At 39.6% G+C, this 27,481-nt stretch overlaps 1 protein-coding gene across 1 annotated transcript in view; it reads left to right on the plus strand.

Annotated features, from left to right (window-relative positions):
- The first annotated feature begins 95 nt into the window (after positions 1–95).
- The window catches only part of SDC2 (syndecan 2), a 105,213-nt gene continuing 77,827 nt past the window's right edge, over positions 96–27,481 (plus strand). The window contains exon 1 of the mRNA XM_024204814.2: positions 96–499. Within this exon, the coding sequence (XP_024060582.1) occupies positions 440–499 (60 nt within the window). The 5' untranslated portion in view covers positions 96–439. The remainder of the gene's footprint in view (positions 500–27,481) is intronic.

Raw genomic sequence — 27,481 nt, forward strand, 5'->3', positions numbered from 1 at the left:
CTAGGAGTCGCACTGCTGCCTCCTCTCACACGCAGAGGAGGAGGCAGACTCTGGACTGAGGGAGAAGGGAGCAGATAGCGACCTGCAAAGCTCTGCTCTCCCAGCCGCTGCCTCCGCGCTCCCAAACTTTTGCTCCCTCATTTATTGATGCAGCTGAAACTGTGCCAGGAAAAATAAAATCCTCCCCGGGCAGGAGGGAAGGAAAGAGACACCCCCCCGACCCACCAACTCCGCCCTGTGTCTAGTGGGATTCCTGCCTGCAGGCAGCCAACAAGTGAGAAGCGGCGGCGCCAGAGGCGGCTGCGGGAGGGAGGGAGCGGAGCGCCCGGGGTCCCTGCTGCTGGTGCTGCGGACTGTGGTGGTGGCAAAGCAGCCGGGGATCGCTCGGCGCCTGGGTTTTGCCTGAAGCGGCCGCTGCCTCGCCTGCACCCCGGGAATAATGCGGAGCGCGTGGATACTGCTCACTTGTGGCTTGGTGGCCTACGTGTCCGGGGAGTCGGTAAGTTGGGTGGGAGTGGGGGACGGGGTTTCCCTGGGGGTGGCAGCACCAGCCTTGCGTGGCTTTCTTGGGAAAGCTGCAGATAAACAAGCCTGTACCCCAGCCGCGCGCAATATAGTCCGAGAGGGGCAGGAGTTACTCTGCAGAGGTACAGCGATTCCTCCCTCCTGTTGAGTCTCTGCAGTGACTAGGCAAAGTCCTGGGGAGAAGGGGATTGTGCAGTAATACCGCCCCCCATTCTGGTGGGAGACTTTGGGGTGTACGTGTAAAGAGACAGACGAGCCTCAAAGCTGCCTTGGGGAGAAACGCGCTTCTTCCATACTGGCTCAGGAAAGGGGCTTTAGCTGGGGGAGGAATATATGGGACAAGCTGCTGCTACATCTGCTGAGCAGGAGTCTGCTGAAGTCACTTTGATGATCTGTCCAAGGGTGTGTTTTCCCCCTTTGCGGGGGCTGTACATTATGATTCGCACAGACATCTGTTGGTAGCCGAATACTCCCCCCCCCCCAACAACAAAAACAAACCCTAGGCCAGCCCGTGGCTGGGGGAAGCAGGGGGGAGAGTGTGTGTGGGAGACTTGACTCTTCTTGGTGTGACCCTCGCACCCTAGAAGATAAAGTTTGGTGGTTTTCCGGGCTCTGCTGCTGCAGAGTTGTTGGTGGACTCGAGGCGAACGTGATAGGATGGGGCTCAGAATTCACACAGCCTTGCACTAAAAAGAAGTTTGAAAATCGTATTGCATGTAGATTAACCTCGCTGTATGTAATGATAGGTTCTGACATAAATTACTGTCCTATCTTTTCGGAGGTTTGTGACTTGCAAAAATTATTTCCTTCTCCTGGTTAATATATGTTGGTGGCGCGGAGAGGGGCATTTGGTGGCACAGTTAGAAGGTAGAAAATATGTCTGTCTTGTGCTCTTTCCTGCTTGTTTTCCAGTCTGTAATAGGCTTTTCAGCTGTGGAAACCACCCGGGATTCCTCTGGGCTGTAACAATGGTGCTCAGGGCAGTGGAAGACTTTTGGTCTTTAAGTGGTTGCACTGCTGTCTCCTGCTTTTCCTCCCCCCTTCTCCCACCCAAGTAGTAGGAGTTTGGTATTCAGTTGACTCTGGTTTAGGAACTATATGTGTTTTCTGATTTGCTCTGCAATACACTGTCCTGCCTCTCATTCTTTCCTCGGTTCTTCTGCAGTGAAGGGAATTGTTGCCTTACAAAAAACACAAATCCCTGTTCCTTAAAATGCCCTTGTGAGTTGACGGATTTAGTTACAGCACTTACTTGCCCCAGAAGGCTGCACTTTGTGTCTTCACTACCTACCATATGACCTAAATAAATTATAACTTTTGAGGTAAAAGAAGACTACAAAAAAATGCTCCCATAAGGCGTGTTTGTGTTCTTCCTCCCTCCCCCCCCCTTACTTTGAGGCTAGAAGTAATGTTCTCGAGTTTGTGAAATTTGGAGTCAACATGACTCCCTGGAGGGATTTGCTTGCATTCTGTATTCCCTGTGCAGCTTTCTGTGTAACACTTGCATCACAACTACCGGGAAAAAAATCAATAGCTCAGCAAAGTTGAGGTCTTATACCCTCATTTCTCTAGCACATAAAGTGATGTTGTTTATCTCAGCTTGCCTCTTTTCATTTAAGTGTTTTTTTTTAATAAACTTATTGAGAATTTTGAGCTTGTCAAACTATTTTATACTTTGAAAAAAGAGCTTCCTGGCCCAGATTGAGTATTTACCCTTGAGAAACATTCCAGGCAATCTGGTATCTCAAATCACAGTAAGGGAAAACAAGAGCGCCTCTGTGAGAGAAACATACAAGTGGAGCCTCCTCAAAACATGGAGAGGTTTAAGGATGACTCTTCCGCTGATAACACTTTACAGATGTTTTTCTCTGAGAAGCTTAGTATAATGTTGCTGTGTATGCTTTCAAAAACCACAAATATATTTTCACTAACTAGCCCTCTAGTTAATTAAGTCAGCTACAAGGATTTGAATCTCTTGTAGGGAAAGAGTCACTTACCTTCTGTGTCTTACTTTCTCTCTCCATAAAATGGGAATAAGAATACCTTACTAGCATTTGAGGCTTTCACTAATGCTTGTAAAGTGCTTTGAAATTCTCTGAGGGAAGGTGACATGAAACTACATTGCTGCTGCTTCAGTATTTTTAGGTTCTTTAATTTCATATTGAGAAATATTAAAGTACCCTGACAATTTAATTCAATTACAATGAACTGCTCCACGGTGGTAAACAATCTTAACTCATATGCAATATCTTTTGAAAGTGTTTTAGATATTATTTAAATATGAACACAATAAAGAATCTCTGTTTAGTGGTGAGCCAGTTGTTCATGAAAGCCATTTAAGGCTGATATTTTCTAAAATAACTAAAAAGATACAACCCAGCATAACTAGTGATTTTAGTTTGTATTATGAAAAATAAAAATTTGACTCAGTTCATTATAGCAAGTCTTTAGTGAGGTACAGTATATTTTAATACTTTCTATTTAAAATTTACAGCTATAATTGCTTTTAGAAGTGCCATAATTGTGAAGTTCTGTGATGGTGTGGTAACCATTAAAATGCCACAGCAATTAGTAAAGTATTAAGTTTTATGTTTTGCCTTAGGACTATTGCCTTCTTCCGCTATGAGCCATGAGGCCAGTTTGTGGGAATGTATCAGTGCTGCTTGGTTTATGGGTTAATGGAAATGCAGCATAAAGTATCTAGGGGAGCAGTGCTGGCTGCTTGCCTTTAGTGTAGTGCCTTTGCAGCTGGAGAAAAGTTGTGAAACTATTTTATAAGTAAAGGAGGAATAATTGCTCTTTCACTGTGTCTCTAGTATCTGGCTGTAAGTATGTATTGTCCTCTCTAGTTAAATTTTCTTAGATCTATCTTTAGGAAAAGATAGAGGAGGATTTTATAAACATTGTTCTTAATAAAAATGAAGGAATCTTGGAGATAAGAGGAATTAATATGGATGTTTAAAAATCTACCATTTCTCAGGGGGCACTGTCAAGTAGGTGTTTGTAAGTCTGATTCTAGTAGCTTTCTGAAAAAAAAGAAGACAAGAATACACAAGAACCTCCAGCATTCCTTTTTTATGGAGATAAATTAGGCAGAATTTTAAAAAGGAGTGATTCTGTTTGCTCTGCACAAGAAATTAACAGTATCTTTTGAATCTATGTGCTGTGCTTTATTACAAAAAGCCCAACGATGCACATGATTGGTCTCTTGTTTTTAGTACAAAATAACACTGTACAATGACATATCAACATTAATTTAGTAATAAATCTCTGCAGTGTGTTTTCTCTCTTATAGTCTGAGTGCTGTGAAGTAAAAATACAGCACAGACTATGACACAGTGTGTTTCAGCCATTAAAAGGATAAATATCAGGGCAGTATCCAGTATCATTTGAAAAATTCTTGATCTCTTAAGAGCTTAAATCTAAAATCTTTTCCTGTATTGACTTGTTGTGTCCTGGTTGCCTGTGAGTTTTGGGCTGTTTGGTATTGAATTGAGAGGGAATAATGATATGGACTTTGGAGACAGATATCTGAGTGAGAGGAAAAATGAAGCAATGAGTCACATGTTAGGTTTATCTACCTAGAGTGTCCATTTTCAGTAAATTTAGTTTAATCTGCTGGGCTACTCTGAGTATCTCACTGCATTTCTAAACAAAGGTTACTTTTAAATCTTGCTTTTCCCAATGTACATACATAGACTGTAAAGACACATCGGGGGGGACCATATTTACTCCAAAGCAGAGGGTTGGGTATTTCCTTATAGTGTCTTGTTAAGTATCTGGCGCACCCATGAAAGCTTATGCTCCAATAAATTTGTTAGTCTCTAAGGTGCCACGAGTACTCCTGTTCTCTTTGCGGATACAGACTAACACGGCTTCTACTCTGAAACAATGCTAACATAGTGTGTCATAGCTGCTCCTTCTTACTTTAGCTACATTTCTGACTAGCCCTATCCCAGTGCTTCATCCATGTATATTTAAAATGCCTTGTTAAACATCTGAAATTACTGAACCACTTTGATACTGGCTGTGCTTTGACAGACTTATGCTGGTGTGTATTTTTAATATATTTTTAGCACTGTCATGTACTTGGAAATATTTTCATTTGTCAGAGGATAGTTGGGGCTGAGCTAAACTTCCAGGCTTCCTAGTTCAATACATGTTGACTATTTGGCCTTTGGTCATAAACCAATTTCCGTTTTAAACATGGTAGCCATGAAGCCAGCATTGCATCTAATTTAATACTTGGAAGTCCTTAGGGGCAGAGACATTGTCTTTTATGTCTCTGTAAACCCTAGTCACTGAATAGATAATTATTAGAAAGTAGATGAGAGCCTAATATTCAGGGACAGATTAAGATAAACTCCTTGGTGTTTTGGGATCTGGTGCCACAATTGGATGATGCTTGGACATAGAGGCAGAGATGTTAGTGCGGCTTGGCTGCTTGCTGTGGTGGGTTTGGGCTGGCTAGGCTGCTTCAGATGGTGTGAGGAAGATGGACTTTGACTTTCATGGATCTTCCTCACACCACTGAAGAGCAAATCTGCCTTGGGTGGATCTAGACCTCATAATGATGGCCATACTGGGTCAGACCAAAGATCCATCTAGCCCATTATCCTGTCTTCCGACCGTGGCCAATGGCAGGTGCCCCAGAGGGAATGAACAGAATAGGTAATCATCAAGTGATCCATCCCCCGTTGCCCATTCCCAGCTTCTGACAAACAGAGGCTAGGGACACCATCCCTGCCCATCCTGGCTAATAGCCATTGATGGACCTATCCTCCATGAATTTGTCTAGCTCTTTTTTGAACTCTGCTACAGTCCTGGCCCCCACAACATCCTCTGGCAAGGAATTCCACAGGTTGACACTGTGTTGTGTGAAGAAATACTTCCCTTTGTTCGTTTTAAAACCTGCTGCCCATTAATTTCATTTGGTGACCCCTAGTTCTTGTGTTATGAGAAGGAGTAAATAACACTTAATTATTTACTTTCTCCACACCTGTCATGATTTTATAGACCTCTATCATATCCCCCTGCTTAGTTGTCTCTTTTCAAAGCTGAAAAGTCCCAGTCTTATTAATCTCTCCATGTGACAGCTGTTCCATACCCCTAATCATTTTGTTGCCCTTTTCTGAACCTTTTCCAATTTCAAAATATTTTTTTTGAGATGGGATGACCACATCTACATGCAGTATTGAAGATGTGGGCGTCCCATGGATTTATATAACCCTTCCTGCCTTTCCCCCCAGTTATACATGTATATCACTGAAACAAAGATGACCAAAACAAGGCCAGACTGGATAGTAGTGGTGTGGATTTTTAAAAATCCCCAGCTTGTTTTTTGCATCCTATTTTCCTGTGGTTTTTAGCATCTCTGAATGTTGGATTGTTCTCACTTTTTAACAGTCCATTAAACATAAATCTAATAGCATTGCCTTTGAATGCCCTACCTGGCTCCTGACAAATTCCTTCTTGATTGGAGATCATTTCTTTATACTGATCAGCAAGGACTCCTCCAGCTAATTAAGAGGAGAGACCTTAGTGGGATTCGAAAGACATCCATGATCCAGTCCTTCATCAGAAGAGGATTGCTACCTTAAGCGTTGTGTGTAACTTGTAAAGCAGGGAATCTTGGGCGTGCAGAGGAGCCTCTTAAAGGGACAAGTGGGAGACCTTAGGAACTAACTGATACATGGAACGGATTTTTGTGTGCCTCTCTTTTCATCACCAATTGTCTTAAGATAGCAGCAGCGGCATATGGATGGCATTTATTAATCAGATTATCCCACCAAATTGACTTTTGCCATTCATTCACTAGTTCAAACATTTTCCTTATGGCAAAGAATTACTAGCTTTATTGAGGCTCAGACTTTGAACAAAGAGTGCTTGTCTAGTTCTGGAAAAGCACCTTTTTGTAATCTTATTAGATTTGACTGACTATATTTTTTTAACAGAGAGATGTTGTTTTTTTGAGAATGGAAAGCTTATTCTAGACCCCTGTAAGACACTGCTTGTATCTAAGCCATAAAGATGTCTTTTATGCTGTGCCTCTTGTCTTAACTGCAGCAAGCAATAAGTGAGCAATTTGGTCTTGGTTCAAGTCACATTACTAGAGTGGCATGACATGGTTTCCTGTTGTAGCAAGTATGGGAGAACTACTTTAGGCTGTTCTGTGAACAGATTTTGTTTAGTTGTCTTTAGTTCATGCTTACAAGACAAGTAGTAATCTTTACAGACCTGGTAATTTATGCATAGATTACATTGCATGACTGATCTGAGAATGTGATTTCTCTTGTTCAGATTGAAACATGATTTGAAGTCTTTTGAATAAAGAGAGTGCATTAATGACTGACCCTGTAACAATAACCATCTCTATTTTGAGTGTTTTTTTTTTTTTTTTGAATAGCATGGACCTGAGGGATAATATCAAAAGGATGCTAGATATTACAGGCAGCAACCTGAAATGTGTGTGCTCTGCAACAGCAGTGGAAAAATTATTGTACTGGAGGACATACTCATACTGAGTGAATTATTTTTGTCTGGATTTAGAGCTGTGGGTTCATTTAGAGTGAAATAATGACTAATGGTGCAGTGATGAATTTGTCCTTGTCAGTAAATAAGCTATTAGAGTGCCACATAAGCAATGTTTAACTCAAGTGTGAGTTGGGCATTTCATTCTAAATCCCTATTTTTAGTGCTATACAACAACTTACTCAAATTTCCCTTTTAGGCTAAATTGTTTCAGCCCAAAGGTGAATTTATTTTGGGACGTTTTAGATGAAATCTGTTAATCTATGTTTGAATTATGTGCATGAAAACAAATAAACACTCTGTACTTTCTAAAGGTGCAGCTTGATTAAGTGATTTGCCCAAGATGAAACCGAAATTCTGTGGTAGAGCCAGGAATTGAATCAAAATATCCATTAGCATTCCAATCATTTAACCACAAGTCTAGTACCATTTGTATTTTAAATAATATGTGATGTATCAAATGTTCTTGTTGCTATTATTTCATTAGTTTCACAGGCTTGTATTTTTTTTTTCCGGAGGAGTTTGTATATGATTGAAGGTTGCTTGTAGTCTTTCCGATCTTTTCATGTATCTAGTAACCATCCTTAACTTCTCACTTGCAAGACAATTAAGAAATGTTAAGCTAATGGGCTAATGTAATTTTAAAAAATACTGCCAATGCATAAATTATGGGAATTGTAGCCCTTTTCAGAGAGCATTTGGATGCTTGACCAGCCTGGCTTTACAGGCATCGGCACCCTAAGTGAAGAATACTTTTCCTGCATCCACAAATGAGTCAACAAAATGGGTCCTTCATCAATGTAAGAACAGTTTTCCAGAGGTCTTTTTCAGTCTTCCTCTCCTTCCATGGGGAACCTGTTTTGCAGGTCAGCCTGCCTCCTTCTGCTGCCTGAGTTTTAGTGACAGGGTAGGTGTTCAGATTCGACAGTGGTGAGCATGATATAAATGCCTAGCTAGATAAATAGGTGAACTTCTGGCTGAATGGAACACCTCAGTTGAGGTTTGTGCTGGTCTGAATGTGCTTTATCTCATCTGACTTTAAAAGCAGATCTTGGTTGGGCTTGGTCAGTATTTAGATGGGAGACTGTAGAGGCAAATTATGAGACAGTGCTTGCAGGCCTGTGGACTGTCATTCAAAGTGCAGATTCTCCTTTTGCTCAGTTAAGCAATTCTACTCCTTTTGGATGGAGAGATCCCTAGTTCAGAGTGTTCTGTAAATTGATTCCAAACCAAAAACATCCCCTTTCATTTAATGTCAAACCATTTTTGGTACTTTTCCATATTGTGTGATCCCACAGTCAAATATGGAGTTATAAATACATCAGTTTGATGTTTTTTTTCTGGTATTTAAAAAACAAAAACAAAAATTCCTGCAAAGAAGATATAGGAAAAAAACTAATTCAGTGTAATGTAAACATACCATAAGTCAGGAATCCAAAGTTTAAGCTTCCCACACTAATATTAAATCTGCCACACTGCACATGCATTTTGAGGCACACATTTAGCATCATAAACAGTAATGCAAAATACTGTGTATGCATCAATGGGCCAGGCTAACATTGCTGGGAGTACATTACACTTTGTGAATTTCCTGTGGATTAGGGACATCAAACATATATTCTGTGATTTTTTTATTGAAGTGGGAATTCACCTCGTATTATATAATTAGGTCTGGCAACTCCTTGATGCACAAGACTTACATATGGGTCTCTTGTATCAATGGTGAAAGTTATCAATGTAAATTTTTGTGCAGCAAGGGGAGGAGGAGTCCAGAATAGGATGTATGCATATAAAAAAATTAGTGACATGAATAGATTGCTTACATAAAGTTGATGTTAAAAAGTTCTCCAAAAATGCAGTAGCAGCAGATAATGTGTATGGAGAATACGTTTAAAAGGGGAGTGGGGGAAGAGAAGAAAACAGTGTCTGTCCCAAGGAAGATTAGTACAGAATGTTGGGGATGAGGTTGAATGTTGCTGCTGCTTTATTAACTCAGTGAACGTTTTATATCTGTCTATTGTATTAAAATGCCATGTGCAGCTTCCAATCTCTGGTCTTCAGTGGGGTTGTTTATAATTTCCTCAGCATGTTATTTGGTTATTTCTCAGCAATGAAGCTATGTTTTTTGACTGTAACATTGAGTGGTTTAAAATGAAGCTGCCATGTTTCTGCAGAAATGATATATTCCAGAGAGTGTTTTATGTTGTTGAGTGTTGACCTAGCTATGTTTGTTACACTCTCACTTGTGGCTGAAAGTTGGAAGCTGTTTTTGTTTTTAGAAATGTTGTAGATCTTTAAAGTACCACAGAAATCCCCCACAGAACATTGGAAAGACAGCTAGTTAAATAGGCATGGAACAAAACTGCTTTTGAAAAATTGCATTTGGTCTTCATAGCTCTTACCTCTAGCACTCCTGGAAGTTAGAGACAGCATCAGCATCTTTCCTGTAATTCCACAAGCTAAATACATTATACACAGAGGGTAATTTTTGAGAATCTTTTTTGACATACTTTTAAAGTTTTGATTAAATTACAATGTATATTTAATTTAATATTTAATATAATTTTAATTATATTATATTTAATTGTATGTTTAAAATGTTATCCAGTCCTGTCTAGTTCCTGCTTCTTCTCTTAGGGCAGGTCTACACTACTGCTTAAGTCGATCTAATTTGCATTGCTCGGGGTGTGAAAGACAACCCCTGATCGACACAAGTTACAGCAACCTAAGCGCTATCTACATTGGCACTGTGTTGGCAGGAGATGCTCTCCTGCCGACATAGCTTCCGCCTCTCGTGGAGGTGGAGTAACTATGCCGATGGGAGAGCGCTTTCCCGTCCGCATTGAGCATCTTCACCAGACGCACTACAGCGGTGCAGCTGCACCAACGTAGCGCTTCTAGTGTAGACCTGCCCTTAGAGTTACCCCCTTCTTCAACATCACCTCTGCCCTCCTGAGCTGTAGTGACAGGATAAGTGTTTCGATTACACACTGGTGAACGTGGTATAAGTGCCTAGGTATATAAATAGGTGAACCTCTGGCTAACGGAACACCTCAGGATCATGTTTAGAGTGTAGGTTCTTATGGCTGTACCTGACACTGCCTTGATTGATTGAAAGAGCATAACTGGACTGTGCTGGTCTGATTGCTCTGATCTAACCATGTGCATCCTGGACCCAGTCTCCAACCTACTCTATAATATTTGGATCCTCCCTGGGAACTGTTGAAGACTCTGCAGGGATTGAGGTTAAAGGAGAAGCAATGGGAGCTTCGTATAATGGTTACCATTTTAAAAACTAAACACTATCACCACAGTACTCCATTCACAGCACTGTATCACCTAAGAATAGTAATGTGCTAGGGTTACTGTGGGGACCTGGGTCTGTACCAGTGGAGTAGGGCTGGGTAAATCATACAGTATGTCTTACTGGTTGTTGTTTGAGACAATGGACAATACATATTTCAAGGACAATATTGTTTTCCACGATGTAAGATACTTCTACATATGTGGGCACTAAGGCTCAGATCCTGTACTGACATGTTCATGGGCAAACCCCTGCACTTATGCCAGTCTCCACTGAAGTACATGAAGCTCTGCCTGTGTGAATGCCACTGTAGGATCAGGGCCTAAATGATATGTGAGATCACTCTGTTTTACACTACTGCCAAGCTGAAAATACCACTTACCCCCACCGTGATGCTCTGGGGATATGACCATCTTTTGTTGCTGTGGTTCAAATGCAGAAAATCTTCTTGTATCCTTGGCTGCTGCTGGATTGCCAGATACCACTCTTAACTCATACTATTCTGCCCCTACCCCGCCCATCTGGCTAAGAGACCATGATCTTTCTTCTCTGGTGATGAATATCTGTAGCTGGATAACTGGATTATAATTTTGCATTATAACAAACTTTATCAGGAAGCTGCAATAACCGCATAGGGTCAGATTCTTGTATGCTTACCTATGTAGCACCTTATTTCACGAATAGTCCCATTCAGTTCAGTAGAGTAAGTTAATGAACACAAGTGTGTCAGACCCTGGCCTTTAGTGAACTCAGCCACCCTCAATACCTTCTTTATAAGATGTTGAAGTATCTTTTCTGAGGTTAAAGTACACTTGTGCGTGTGAACATCTTGAGCTGGTACAATGGCCATACCCTGCCACCTTCCCATCATCACTTGTTTTTATTTTTTAAGCTCCCCATAACCACTTTGGACCTTTGTAGTCTATGGCTGTGCACATCTAACTTTGGAGACTTCTTAAGTTAGTACTTCTCCAGTTTACAAGAAGAGTATTGAAACTAAGAGGACTAATTTCATGCATAAATGACTCCATGTTCAGTATGATATTCCTTTACCATACCAACCTTTGCCCTTTCATGTTAGAATTTTATATATTGATATACTAGCTGTGCATGTAGTGACATTTGGCACATGGAATCTCAAAGAAGAGTGAGAAATGACCACTTTCAGGAAATGCTATTTGTTCAACCAGGAATTTGTAAAGTACATCTTTCTGCACTCTGTGGCTGTAAAGAAGGCTGGAGTTGGCACAACTACTGTATGATTAAGAGTAACACATTCCAGTTTTTGTGGTCCCTGAGATGAAACTGTTCTGAGATACAGTTGTTCAGTAGTTTGTTTTTGTTTCCTCAGGATTTCTCTATGGATCTGTACAGCCAAAAAAAAAAAAAAAAAAAAGTAAAAGCTTTATTTCTGCTGAGTTAGCTTAATCAAGTTAGTTAACACAATTGAATTGGGAACCCAACCTAACACCTCTACAACTGTGTTAGCCAGTAGTGCTAGGGGAAGTGCCAAAAAAAACAAACAACTAAAACAAACCCAAAGGATGGTGGGTAACCAATGGTAGATCTCTTTTATGTGTAGAAATAGCTAAGGTTCTCTTGGTGAATTTAACTGTGAATTTTCATACTTTAAACATCAGAATTCTAAGAAATTTTAGATCTTAATTCTGAATAGCTTGACTTTGTAATGATCATTGTTTTTATAATACAAATCTAATATAAATTATAATTTGCTCTAAAATCAATTTTTTCTACAATCATAATCCCGGTTAAAAACCCACCTTTTTTGTCTGTCTGAGAGTATGATTTATTTATTAACTGTTGGTGTATTTGGGGCAAAGAATTAACAAAAGCTGTCTGTAGCTGTTCTGTGCAGACGTGCATCTCTATGCATGGGAGGAATGAAGACCCAGGTCGGTCACTTGAAGGTTAAAACTAATGGCTGTGATCCTGATCTTGTAAACTCTTGCGTACATGCACAGGTCTGTGGGACGACTTGTGTATGTGAGGTTAAGCATGTGTGCATTTGTCATAATGGGGTCTGTAATGCATGAGTGGAACAAGGTAATTGGAATATATGGCCTATTGTCCATACTTGTTAGTGGTTGGCATGAAGGATGAAGCTGAGTTGGGAAGATGATGTAATATATAACTTGGTGCTTTAGATATCTGGGAACAGATCTAAATTGGGCTACTGAAGTGTGCTTTATGTGGGAATATTTTTGAAGATTACTCAGAACAGAATTTTGACACTGAATGAAGACAGGATTCTCCAAATCCCAGTCTTTTTCACTTGATGCTTTTCCAAACTGTGTGGTAAGTGAGGCAGGGATCCTGCAGAAATAATAGGATTTGATCGTATAATTAAAGGCCGTTCATGTGCACAGGGAGCAGAGATAAGGTCACATGTGTACCTTTAATATTGACATTTCCTGACTTTGAACTGTTCACTGCAATCTTGATGTGTAGTTTTTTTTTTTGTTTTTGTTTAGAGAATGTAAGTATATGTAACATACATATTCTTCTCTCATATATACAGAGGGCATTTAACTAATTTTTTCCAATTTTTCTGTGGCAGGTTTCACTCACCCTTTTAACTGAAATGCTGCTTCTTGAATTATGTTCCCCCCCCATCCCCTTGTTGGAATCTGAAATATATACAACTCTTTGACTCAGTGACTTATTCTGGGGAATTTAGAAATATAGGCCATTTAATTTTCCACAGGTGGAGAAGCAGGCAGCTATATATATATATAATATATATAGAACTAGTAATAATTAGTGGTATATAAATTCATCTCTTAAACTGTTAGTTCTAATCCACTAAAAAGTCTGGTATAGTCTTCAAATGGACTCATTCAAAGCAATCCTGACCTAGTTTTGTTGAGGAAGTGAGCAAGCCTGCCTTGTCCTGCTAGTTTGTTGCAAAAGGTTTTGATGGTAGATTCTTCATGTCTTAAACACACACCTCTCGCTGCCCAGCATTTGAACAGAAGCAGCCATTACAAGGCTAGTGTTAAATATAGCATACAGCTTAACAGGAATGACCTTCAATTAAGTAGAGGCAGTCTCTTATTTTGTACTCTGCAATTGTCAATTAGCTTTTATTGTGAGAGACTTGTTTGCTTGAGACTTTTGTGAATGGAAGCTGAACCAGAAGTGTGGTACTCACTACGTGCATGAGGAGGAGGTTTTTTAATGTTGTCATGTTGCTCTTTATTTTAATGAGTCTCTCTGAAAAATGGTAAGTAGTTAAAATGATGGTTACTTCATTTTCCACTGAAGTAAAGCACCAAATTCTGGAATGTTAATTATTTGCAGAGTAAGGTCTCCTTTTCTTAGTTTTGTTGTGCATGCTTTCATTTTTTTGATTTCTTGCTAAATAATTCACAACAGATGTGATTTGATTATGTGTCTAAATATTGCTCAGTTAGGCCATGTCTAGAAAATCCTGTCCCACTTTTCAATAATGGTACGGTTGAATCAGTGCCAGAGTTGGCATAGCTCCGGTGTTTGTTACAAGATGTTTCAAAATAAACACCAAAATCCCAGACTCTTCAACCCTGTCTAAGCTAGTGTTGGTACTGTTGCTAGTAGCAGTCTAGCTGCCAGGCTGTTGGAAAATTTTGTGATAATTTTCCATCATAGTCTGAGCTTTATTGTGGTGCATTGCCTTGATTTTAGGAATTACCAATAACCCCATAATTTATAGTTATGAAGGCAATATAAATACTTAATTACTGTTTACACTTTGGTGCTGCTTCACGTCCAGTTTCTGTGCTCTCCCCTTTTTCAAAATGTGCTTCCTTAGGATACCATAATCGCAAAATGCCAGTGCTCTATGGTTTGGCTGTGGGGAGCTGTGAACTGCTCCCTTCTTCTGCCAAGCTAATCATTACCAGAATTCAAGGCTGCTCCTTACCGTGCCAGCTCTGCAATATTCATGGGACTGATAGGAGGGAGTTTACGGTGCTCAGCCAGATACCTTAACCCTGTTTCAGACCTGTTTCAGAATGTCTTCAGTCTTTCTCCTTTTCCGGCTTGACAAGCATGGATATTTGATAGTGTTAAATCCTGTAAAGCAAATTTTTAAGCAGAGATGGGTCCCAACCTTATTTGAACACCTTAACCCTTCATCTCCGTCCCCTCCCACAAAAAACTGTTGGAAAATTAGTGTGCAGAGCCAGCTCTAGGTTTATCTCAAATCTTAGGATTTACTGAATAATGACTTTTTGGGGACCAGGTGCAATGTTTTGGTCAAGATGACATTTTTCAAATGATGCACAACACATTGGGTGCCCTTTGAAACATAGTCTGACTGCACTTGACTGTGTAAAGGATAAAAACAATAACTGTGATTTCAAGGTAGAAGGCACAATGTAAATAAAAATTGATTAAAGCAAGAAATAGTAAGTTAAGGGTGCCTAGTATTCGAAACTAACCTAATTGTAAATTCACTTTAATCACAGTTACGTTACTATTGCAAGATAGGGCGGGGAAAAAAGACAAAACACAAACCCCAAACAAACGTAGGACCCCATGCCAAATATTTTAATCACAGTGCTTCAATATTGGCAGCATGGTAGTGCAGTTTACTACATCAGTTTTTCATTGGTTATCTTTTTTCCCATGGATACGGCAAGGAAAAAATGACTGTTACTCTACCATGACAGCCTATATAAACGTGCATGTGCACTACAGAACAAATCTAAAAAGAAAAAGATCCTGACTTTTTCTAAGTCAATTCCACACCAGTCACCTGCGTAATGTGTCTGAAACATATGGTCCAACCAACACAGGCTTGCTGCCAAGCAGTTTCACTAGGGTAGAAAGAAGAAGGGTTCTGTAGCAGAACTCTCCAAGGATTATCCTCAGCTCAGCAGCTGCTGTCTGAGAGCTTGCTTATGCACACCCTGCATCATGAGCAACTTATTAACCCTCAGACCCCCCACAGACACTTACACCTACCCTTAAGTGACATTTCTTACTTTGGCTGCCTAAAAAGAGACACTTGTGGAATTCAAGGGTAAAAATGGCGAGGCGCAATCTGAGATAGGATTGACACGCTGCTCTAGAGGACACTTATTTGAGGAACAATCCTATAAGGGTCCATAGGTTTTAAAGCTATATTTACATGTCTGAGCCTACGGTACCCATACACGCAGTAGATTTTTTTTTTTTTTTTTAAATGCATACTATATGCCTTTATATTTTTGTACAAATCACTTAATAGGGAATTCCCCTTTAATGATGATGATTTAAATGAATGCACACTTTGGTCTTGAGGCTTTTTTAAGTCTTTGGGATCTAAACCTGTTTGTTGTGAAGTTTCAGTTGGAACTCCATAGTTGAGTAGAAAGCTAGCTGCAGCCGTAAACTCTGTTTTTGATCACCAGCTGCTCACTGCAACAGCAAGCACAGGTAGTTGAACTCCAGCTTCCTTCAAAGAAAGGAAGATCTTCCTCCTGTTCTCCTTAGAAAGTCTATTGCGGGCAAAGAGTGGCAGAGAAAATTAGAGGAAGGAAGGCCGAATTGGAAAACGTGTGTGTGTGTGTGTGTGTGAGAGAAGGACTGAGGCATGAGAGCCAGGGAATGGAGGTGAGCCATCACCACCTTCCCATTCATTTTTCAGCAAGTTTAACTCTTGCAGTGCTGTCACTGTTTTTTTCTGAACCCCTGGCTAACTCTGCACAAGATGTAATTTGTTCCCTGTCACATCCCATGCACCATTCCTCCTCCTAGCCTAACAAGTTTTGCCAGTCAAACTTGCCAGAGCAAGAAGCTTGTTGTAATAAGTTTAAATCAAGGCATTTTATTATCATGCATCAATGCGTTTAAAATACTTCAGAAAGAAGGAATTCTAGACAAACTCTTAATATATTGTTGTTTTAAAATACATTACAGTTTAAAATAATGGAATGGTTTAGTTAATAAAACGTTGCAAAACCAGGAAAAATCTGAGGTTCATCTTTTTCTGCAGAGCCTTAACTCTGACCCTGTCATCCTCCTTGCTCATGACTACCATACTCCATCTATATTTCCAATAGTGACTTCAGATCCTTGCCTCATATTGGCCACAGACCCTTCTCCAGTCAATTCATGGAAGAGCACATGGCATCTCATTTCATTTGTGATCAAGAATGTGAAATATTGCCAAAGAGCTACTTCAGAATTGAGAAATGTTATTCCTATTAGGCAGAGAGAGTGCAGGGGTACCGGAACAGAGTCAAGGTCTTAGTAGACTATGAACTCCAAGTTCCCTGGCTTTCAAACATGTAGTTGTTATAAACATCCAATTTAGCCTTTTGTAGTAGCACCTAAGACTGAACGATTGAGACACTAGATTAGAAGGTTTGCTACCATGAAAGCGAGGAAGCTGTTTCTGGAGCTATAGTAGTGCAACATCTGAAACGGAGCTCTTGTATCTAAGGAGTTCTGCTCTGCTAAAGTCTGGAGAAGGCAGGTGGGCCAGCAACAAACGTTCTCTGAAGATTATTAGGCAGCCAGTTTAAAGACAGTGAAAGTAGCACCAATACTTTTATAGCAGGAAATATTTATCTCCAGCTTTTCTAGGAATAGATGGTGAGGTGTTTTAATCCCTATTAATATGGTGTGAGTACAGTACGTCGCTGCCTTTGGAAACCTTTAGTTTATTTTCAGTGTGATTAAATCGTCCAGTTGCGAGGCTGGCTTTTCTTGGGAGGTGTTATTTTTTTCCAAGGGGGGAAGAAACAAACACAAGAGACATGAAGGGGAGAGGAGTTAAATAAAGTTAAATCCTTTGGATTTTTTTTGTTAGTTTTTAGGAATTGGCAGTAGCAGAAGAGTCTGAATACTGAATATTTAGTAGATGATGCTGTTTTTGTTGAGTCTGAACTAAAAATGAACAGGTGGCTTGCCCCATAATAAATGTTTGCTCCAGAATTAACTCTTTATTCTTTCTAGAGGTGGAGGGACTCTTTTTTTTTTTTTTTCTTTTCTTCCAGTTCCACTTCTATTAGAAAAATAAAATAAATATATTTATATATATATATATATATATATATATAATATATAATATATATATATATATATAATTTGGAAGCTTAGGGGAAGAATGCTGTGATTGAGAAACTGTTGTGGTGGTTTACTGTGAAACTCTCTCTTTGTATGTTTGATGTTCATATCATGCTGCTTATACTGACAGTTTGGAAAAAATCCACAATAAGTAAAAGGAAATACTTTTTGGGAAAGTTGTAAAATGGGTGGTATTTCCCGAAAGAACGGAATGTCTCTCTTGGTGGCGTCATGGTCTAACAAGTAAATATGTATTTTGGTAAGGAGCCTAATGCCGAAAACAACTATTGGTCTGTCCTTAGTGTGTTTATGATCCCATAGGTCTCTGATAGATCACAGATGTCATGCTGACCCATTTTCCAATGGCTGCTTTTTATGGGTGTTTGGCAACCTTAAAATAAAAAATTAAAATACACCACAGTTCTATCACCCTGGAAACTGAAACATACTTTGTCCACAACACATAGCAACAATACAAGTTAGCACAGCTCTGTCAATGGAACCCAGCATTGTTCTAATGGAACCACTTCTAGGGGTGAGAGGACAGTTCAATGTCCATGTTTTTTCTATCCTTGGCCTCTCTTCTGAGGCTGCCAACAACTGTAAAATTGCAGGGTTCATGTTGGATTTCACACTTGACTGGAAATTTTACCTGCATAGAAATTATGTCTCTTGCTAACACTTCTGATATGGGGGAGTACACCAAACCGATCAAGCATTTTAAACCTCTCTTCTCCCAAATCCAGTCAGAGGAAAACACTAGTTAAACTCTGCCATATGGTGCTAGAAGACCATGCTACTGTTAAGTGCTAGTAGTATATGGGAATAGAGGAGAGCAGCAAGCAACTTAGGTGGTGTTGGGCAAGAGGGGAAGAAGAGAGAACTAGGCAAAAGTGAGGATTTACCATGTGGGAAACAGGCCTTGGAAATGGGTAGAGCGGTAGATTAGGGCCAGTAGCTTGAGTTAAGGTGAAAGATCTTGTCATAACTCTAAATTTTGATCCATTTTTTTTTCCAGAATTTGTAGGCTGGTGTAACTAATGATCATGTTGGGTTTCTTGTGATTATGATTGAGTTGGACTAAGACCTCAACTTTATACAAGTCCCCATAAAGCAAGTGGAAGTGGTGACCTGAGCTAATTCAGATGAGTAACCTAGAGATGAATTGCTTCAGATCAAGTTACCAGTCCCCTGAGCCATCAAAATCCTAGAAAAATAGCTTTATAATGGAAGCTGTAACTAAGGTTTAACTATAGGGTCAACAGCACTACTGTGAAAGATGGGTGCAGAGTTAATACTGGATTTATGTAGGAGTATACAAGGTATGGCACTTATGTCCTCAACTTGGTTGTGTGACTTATGCAAATCAGAAACAACATGCATCAGTTATGTATGGGGTGGGCAAACTTTTTGGCCCAAGGTCCACATCTGGGAATAGAAATTGTATGGCAGGCTATGAATGCTCACAAAATTGGGGTTGGGCTGCCGGAGGGGGTGAGGGCTCTATTCATAGATTCTAGGACTGGAAGGGACCTCGAGAGGTCATCGAGTCCAGTCCCCTGCCCGCATGGCAGGACCAAATACTGTCTAGACCATCCCTGAATGTGGGGGTGTGGGCTCTGGTGGGGCTGGGGATGAGGAGTTTGGGGTGTAGGGGGGTGTTCTGGGCTGGGACCGAAGGGTTTGGTGTGTGGGAGGGGGATCAGGGCTGGTGAGGGAAGGGGAGCAGGCTCCAGCTAGGGGTGTGGGCTCTGGGGTGGGGCTGGGGAGTAGGAGTTTGGGGTGCAGGAGGTTGCTCTGGGCTGGAATCGAGTAGTTTGGAGAGCGGGAGGGGGATCAGGGCTGGGGTAGGGGGTTGGGGCATGGGGAGAGGCTCAGGGGGGCAGGCTCCGAGTGGCGCTTACCTCAAGTGGCTCCCGGAAGCAATGGCATGTCCCTTCTCTGGCTCCTACGCGGAGGCATGGCCAGATGCGGCCCACGGGCTGTAGTTTGCCCACCCCTGAGTTATGTGGTGGTAGGAGAGAACTACTTAATTTCAGTGTGAGGAATAGGGCAACAGGTTGTGCTGGATCATTAAGTTGGGGAAAGCAAAATTATAGCATTTAGCAAATCTGACTGTCATGAAAGTGCCCAAATTGTAGGTCCACAATAAATATATTTCTACATAATGTAATTCTATAATAAGAGATGGAAATTAGAGTGGTGATGTAGCTGTGTTGGTCCCAGGATATTAGAGAGAGAAGGTAGGTGAGGTAATATCTTGGTCCAATAAAAGGTACTATCTCATCCACTGTGTATCTTATTATAAACAGACAGGGATTAACTGCTTCAGCATGTGTCCATGCAGGAAGTATTGTGTATATACTTGAGCTTACTATGAATCTGATTTTTTTTTTTTTTTTTTTTTTATACACCTATGCACTTTTCAGTGAGATAATTAACTATTTCAGGGACTTGGACATAGTTTGGGCTATCCATTCTAAATGCTTTATTATAGTAAATATTAGCTATCAACATTTCATAACATAGTAAATGAGATTCTTCTGGGTGCAGCATCAGTTAGGAAGGAATCTCCCCGCACAGTTTTACATAAATGGAAAAATACTTCCCACCTGCTGCTTTTTGCCTGAGGTTGGAATTTCTCCTTTTCCCTGCTTGTCACTTTGAGTTTGGATGGAGATGTGGGTATCCTAGTATTCTCCAGGCAGACAGAAGCTGTGTAGCTCTTCAAGGACAAATCCTCTTAGCAGATGTGAATTCAATTGGTTCACAGTGAGGATTGAAATGGATCATCCATTGAACTGATGAAATAATTTCTTCCCTAGATTTCAAATGCGTGAATGTATAAGCTACAAAAATATGGCTTAAAACTGGATTTCTGAACAACTTTTCATTAAAAAAAATCTGCTTTAAGTCTAAACATTCAGAATTAATTGTTTATAGGTTTTTTTGAGGGTTTAAAAAATTGTATTTCTTCAGAAATTGATTCCTTTAAATTAAAGAAAATCTTATAGTAATGCAAACTGGATATTCAGTATTGTTCGTTAAATCTAGTCTCAGTGGGATGGGTTTATTGATCATACACATCGCATTTTCCAGGATGACCTGAAGGCTAAGCAAGCCCCATACAGACAGTGGGCATTTATCTGTTTTCATGAGGGAAACCTAATGTTTACTTTACTTGACAAAACTGAAAAGGTGATTCGTTCAGTTGATCATAATTTAATTTTGGAGTGATACAGCTGCAAACAGAAATTTTAGCTGTGGGAGCTTAAAAAAATAAGATTGTCTAGGACACTGTTTCAATGACTTCAAAGCTCTGACAATCAGATATAATACTTGGGAAACATCATGCCTGAAAGTAGGTAAAACAGATAACTGAACTTCTGTTTATAGTTTCCTTGGGCAGCGGTACATCACATACTGTACCAGTGGTATCTGCTAATGTGGTGTCACTGATAAAAGGAGAACCCAGGGGAGAGATCTCTAGTAGAGGTTTAATAAAGATCTCTCCTGGGTTCTCCTTTTATTTTGTAAGCCATCACTTCATTAGTAGATAAATTTCTGCAAACCTTTTAAAAAATATACACTGTTTACTTTAGTCACACACACATGAATGTAATCTTATCCTTTCTATCAAAATGACATTATGATCAACTGATATTCTTTATAGTTAATCTAGTAAAAGCACAAGAAAGAAATTGGTGAGAACTACTTAAAACATGCCAGCGATATGTAGCATTTTAATATTAGTGTTATCTAAGTTAGTGGTGATATTTTTGATGGTTTCAGTTGTCTTAATGCTTACTAAATATTATATGGTTTCTGAGAGAGACGTTTTCCCCAAGACTAAAAGATGCAAGGACCCACATACAGAAAACCTTATCTTTGTTTTTTTATTGTTTTCTGGATGCAGAATGAAGCAAGTGGCTGTAGACCAAACTACTTTGTTTTTGTAGCTTCCAGTGAAACAAATGTATAGAAAATTTATACCAAAGCATGGTCTCATTTAGTAAAGCATTTGCTTATGGATGTGTTTTACCCTAGAATACTTTTTTTTGGGGGGGTGGGAGGGGGTGAAGGGGTTGTTGGGAGAGGGAGAAGCGTAGAATTTGTCAGAATTTTTGTTGTACAAAACCACCCAGACTTTTTAAGGAGTTGTACAAATGTTGGTCTGTAACTGGCACCCCTTGTCTTAAGCAAGCGTATTCCCAAGGTTACCAGTACAGTTTTGCTGGCATTTTAAAGAGTGTGGTTTTATTTCTTTCTTTCATTCATTCATTCATTCATTTAAGGCAACTGCTGGTAACTTGGATGGTTGCATGGAACAAGATTTCTTGAACATAAATTTCACTTCAAAATGAAACCAGGTTATTGGAGTTCACATTTAAAATGCAAGGAAGTACCCTTTTAAACACTTGTAGCAATTCAGGGACTTCCTGTGCTGATCCCGAGGCTGAGCACCGTAGCTTCCATTGCATTCCTGAAGTGTAAGAGCAAGTCATTGGGATTTATGGATGCTCAATCCCTCTGTCTTACTCCCTCTATGTAAGGGTACGGATAATAACTTGGCCTAGTGAAATCTTTCTCTCAACATTCTCTCACCTCAACCCACTCTCTTTAAAATAGCTAAGAAACAACTGTTATGTATTCAAGGGGAAAAAATTAGAGAATTGTGCAAGATGTAGTGTTCAGTTACTGGAAATTCAACTTGGGTTCCCTTCATCTCTACAAATTCTGTTAAACTATACAGTATAAAGCAGTTTGATCTTTATAGCTGTTACTTAAAGATTCTTCTAGTCCAGGGGTTCTCCAATTGCATTGTACAGCGACCCCCTTCTGACAACAAAAATTACTACAAGACCCCTGGAGTGGATTAAAGCCTGAGCCCCGCCACCCCTGGTGGGGTGGGGGTGGGGGGACAAGGCCAAAGCCCAAGCCCCATCGCCCTGGGTGGGGAGGCCAAAGCCCAAGGGCTTCAGCACCAGGTAGGGGGCCTGTAACCTGAGCCCTGACACCCAGGGTTGAAGCGCTCAGGCTTCAACTTCGGTCCTAAAACTTGGACTTGGGCCCCGGGCCCCAGCAAGTCTGACAGCCCTGATGACCCCATTAAAACAGGGTCACAACCCACTTTGGGGTCGTAACCCATAGTTTGAGTACTGCTGTTCTAATCAATTAACTACATAGAATGACTAAAGTGCTAATTATATAATGGTCACCATTTTTCAAAAAGTCAACACTTGCAACATAGTTGTCTTTTAGATATTGCAATTGTTTCCCTTTTCTATCTCCTAAACAGTTGTTTTGTAGTTGTTGTGTTTTTAATGGTGACTATTGTATATTTATTAAACTTTGATCATTACAAATAATTTTGAAGAACGTAGTTATAATTTACTTAGTTCTCACTACTTTTCACCATCCAAATTTTATTTGTTTTGTAAACTGCATCAATATGTAGCTTTGTTTGTCCTTAGAATGAGGCATTATGTACAGCAAAAGTAATAGTTAAACCAAACCACCTGTTTAAAATTGGCTACCCATTACAGTTCATTCATTCCTCTCACCCGGAGGCTTGCATTTATTTTAAGTCTTTTTTGCTCTAAGAGATTACATCAGGGCTTATGTCTTCAACCGCACATGACCATCTGAACACAATAAAAATAGAAAATGCATAATTCATACTGTAGTTAACATGCATTCACAGCATATAGTATATTGTAATGGTGGCTTTGGAGTATGCTGTGAACCGGTATTCAGAGCCATAGACAAAATGGAATGCATGCTATTGTTAACCCACATTCATAGCATATACAATGATAGCCTGTAAGTCCTTCCCTATTGCAAATGCGTTGATGGTATATTGAGGCTAATACACAACACTTGATAGGCCTGTTGGATACACATTGATGTTTCTAGATTTGAAGGAGTCAGTACTGGATCCAATGCCTATTTCATGGACATGAGACGTACCCGTTAGTAGTGTGTTCAATAAAGTGAACATAAAACTTGATTATAGCAAAGGCAAATTGTTAAATAACAAAAAGACAACACTGAAAATGTTTGTTTTTTAAATGGATTCATCTGTATAATTGATTTAAGTTCTACAGAAAGTGAAGATGAATTGGAACTCGGATGTAAAGTAGTTGCATATTGGGTTTGGGGATGGATTTTTGTTTGTTTGTTTTTTAATAGTGGAATTTCTGGGAAGAGAGTTACTGTGGCCCTTTAAATGGGTGTATTTTGCCTCTTCCCCATCTCACATCTGGGTAGCTACTTTGGCCAGACATTCAACTACCTGAATGGGGGTTCCAAAGAGGATGGAGTTGGCTGTTCTCAGTGGTGACAGATGACAGAACCAGGAGCTCATGCTTTATTCATCTAGGGTGAAATGAAAATGTTTGAGAAGGGATTGATTTTTCAGTTCTATTTAATCAAAGTCACATATGCCTATGGAATCCTTTCTCCTCAAGTGCAAATATTATTTTAGTTTCTTGTCCTGTACAGCTGTTCTTAAATGTAGGGCACTTTTTTTTTTCTGGGGCGGGGGATGACGACACACACTTCTGCTCCTTAGGTGAAAGTGGCATGAAGACAGTATTGTCATATTGGTTGGTGTTTTACTTGGAGAGAGCCTGCACACAATTCACTAGTGGAAACAGTCAGGAACAAATTGACCCAAGGAAAATTGAGAGAATGGAGCATACCAAACAGCTGGAGATATAGGTACTCTAACAATAAAAAATTATTTCCTGCAAACCTGTACTGATTGGACATTGCTTCATACGTGTGATTGTATCAGCAAGCAAGGAAGTAGCAAGAATCACCCAGAGGTATAGCCCCCTTCTCATGCAGAAACACACTTCATCTTATTACCCTGAGCTACATGTCCTGAGGATATTAGCCATTCAATAGATGAGCTGCCATTCTTCTAATAAGCCTAACTCAGGAGAAATCTGCGGTTGCCATGCCCAACAGGGCACACAAATTGAGCAGCACAAGGCAAATAATGTATCTGAAAAATATTTCTCTACTGGGATCCAAACAAAATCTTTCCTTTTCATTCTGCCTGTGGGATGGGAATACTCTACTATGGGAAGTGAGCCATATTCTCTGCTCAGTTACATCCATGCAAATCTCAGTGACTTCAGTGGAGTTGCATTGTTGATACAAGGAGAGAATTCAGCCCAGTATATGTTCTAGGAGAAAGTCTTTTCATGTTCTAATCTAGTACGTGGTTTTTGTAGAACAAGAATGTCTTTTTAAAATATTTAACATGATTCAGGTGACTGGTACACTAGTCTGTAAGAAATTAATGGATAAAATACCATTATCATGGCAAAGCTCCAAATCGTAGGCTGTTAAATCCTTTAACTGAAAATGTTACTTTCATATCTCCTTGACAAAACCCCAAGTTTTAATCAATGATTAGGAAACAGCCTCTCACTTTAAATTGAGTAAATTAATTTCTTTCTTTCTTTCTTTCTTTCTTTCTTTCTTTCTTTCTTTTTTAAAGCTACTGTAGGTTGGACTGAGGAGCCCTTACAGGTGTAGGGGAGCACGTATTCGTGAAAGTAGTACCATAGGCTTGCTTCAGTGGAACTATTCCAGAGAATGAGTGCTTACAATAGTGAGTGAAGGCAGCTTCTGTGTTAACACTAGTGTTTTGGAAGCTCAAATTAAAGTGCTTCCCTGCATCAAGGAAAGAGGACTGGCTAGATGGTGTCCCGCTTAATAAGATGCCATTTAAGAGTGAGTAAATATATTTTAGGGTGTATTAAGACTAATTTACATACTGGTTTAATTAATTCACTGCAGTAAAAATGTGTATTACCTTTAATAATAAAATATATCCGCTAGCAAGCTTGTCTGTTCCTATTAAACAGCATCTTGAAAATCTCTTTTCTGCCTGAAAAGATTCTTCCCTACTATTGCTGCAAGTAACACCTAAGATGATCATTTGACAAGTATTTCTCTCTCTTTTTTTTGGCACTTGACTATGTTTTCTACATAATCAGTTTCATTCTTTCACTATAGACCTTTCTGATTTGTTTGGATCTATAATGTAGCAAGAAAGGGAAGAACACCACCATAAAAACAGGAACATGCTTGTAAAACCACAGAAAGTGGCAGGGGGCCTAAGAAACAGATGGAATAGTCAAAAAAAAATTATTTTTTTAAGCTGACTACGTTTCAAGTCGAATAGTGTCCCTTTAGCAAATGTCAGAAAGCCTACCGAGCGTAATTGTGTGGGGGTTTTCTGTTTTGTTTTGTTTCACTTTCACCCTTTGAGGTTTAAAAAGTGGTGACCTAATTATCCTGACATGGAATTCTGTTACAAAAACACTAAATGCACATAGAGCAGAAAAAATGTCCTTCCTTTGTCTAAACTTCGTGTTCACGTCACTGATGTGAAGTGATTAAGGAAATTAGAATGTAGGCAATGAATCACTAGGGTTTGATTATTGTAACTTGGGGAAATACTTTACTTGTGTGGATAATTCACTATTGCAAATGTACAAGAAACATTTGATCTCTTGTGTTGACAAACGTTTGGAAATATGTGTGGTATCTACATTTATATATTTTTCCTTAATTACTTCAGTTTAGAGTAATTAGGGTTTTCTTTTTACTGATTATTTAAAAAAAAATTTAAAACTTGAAATAGAAGAACTTGGCAGTAGTGGATATGTTGTGCAGTTAATGGGTGAAGAGATGTACATCCTTGCAGTAGTCTTTAAACTTAAATAATCAAATAAAATCCTACTGAAAATTTCTGTTCTTTATTGCATGTTTCGTAATGTAGTTTCCTTTCTATTTCAATAATTTCCTGGCTGGATATTTTATAATTCAAGTTAGTCAGTTTCTTTGACTCTTACCGCCCTTTGAATTTGCACTAACTGTAATTTTGGTACTTGCAAATTTGTCCATATCTATTACGTGTGTGACACTTCTCGACGTGAATAAATATCAGTCAGATTTTATTGCTTAGAACTTTGTCAGCTTGCCAAGGAGAAAAAGGACCAATATAGTTAAGGTCACAGATATGGTCTGGCATTTGAATTACTTGCACTTACTGAGCTAGTGTGATAGCTTCTGTCAAAGACATATACAACACACACTTCTAAAATAAGCTCTTGAACTTGTAACAGCAAGGAATACAGCAAAAATCAAAGTAGGCCCCAATCCTGCAGTGTACAAAGCATGGGCAGACAGCTGTGCCCAGGCAGGACTTTGTTGAGGTCAGTGTGGCCCTACCTGGGCACAGCAGTCTGCCTGGGCACTGTCAGTTGCGGGGTCAGGGCCTTAATGATTAGGCAAACTGAGAAAATAGTTCCTTTATGAGAGGTTGCACCACCAACCTTTTGAAATAACTTTAAATCAGTTTTGAAAAGTTCTGCTATTGCAATGGAGAATAAATCACAAAGATAACCCCCTCCTTGCACTCCTCCTGAATTGTTTCCTATTCAGTGTATAATGTGACATTGTGATGCTCTTGGATGGCTCAAGAGCTTTCTTAATGGCAGGTTAAAACAATTTGGACTCTCTTCCATAACCAAGAGTGACTACATGCAGGGGCTGTACCTATATGAGTTGGTGAGCACTGTCCAGTTTCATGTGTTCATATTACAAAAACATTTGGTGTCCTTGTAGGCAGAAATATTTGATGTATTAATCATAGCAAGAGCGTTTCCTACTCCTCAGAGGTAGGAGCAGAGGTCCCTTTAGATCCCATTTGAGCCAGAATAGTACAAGGGAATTTGCACTGTACCTCCTCATTTTAGGGTTGTTGACCTGATACCTTTCTTGAGCCCCAAATTAATCTAAATGAATGAAGAAAATACAGCACCACTGTAGAGTCCTCAGCTCAGTGAGTTTTGAGCTCAGTGAATACCATTTTTTATTTCTTCCCCCTGACTAGGACAATTTGAGCAGGACAGCTGCTACCAGTTGACTAGATTTTACCTGTCTCCTATTTGACTGGAGAATAAACTATTTTGCTCTGCTCTGTACTGCAGGAACATTTAATGGCATTTTAACTGATAACAGAATGCACTGTAGGCAGTA

Source organism: Terrapene carolina, unplaced genomic scaffold (genome assembly GCF_002925995.2).
Source record: "Terrapene carolina triunguis isolate 2854851 unplaced genomic scaffold, T_m_triunguis-2.0 Scaffold58, whole genome shotgun sequence".
NCBI classification, from domain to species: Eukaryota; Metazoa; Chordata; order Testudines; family Emydidae; genus Terrapene; species Terrapene triunguis.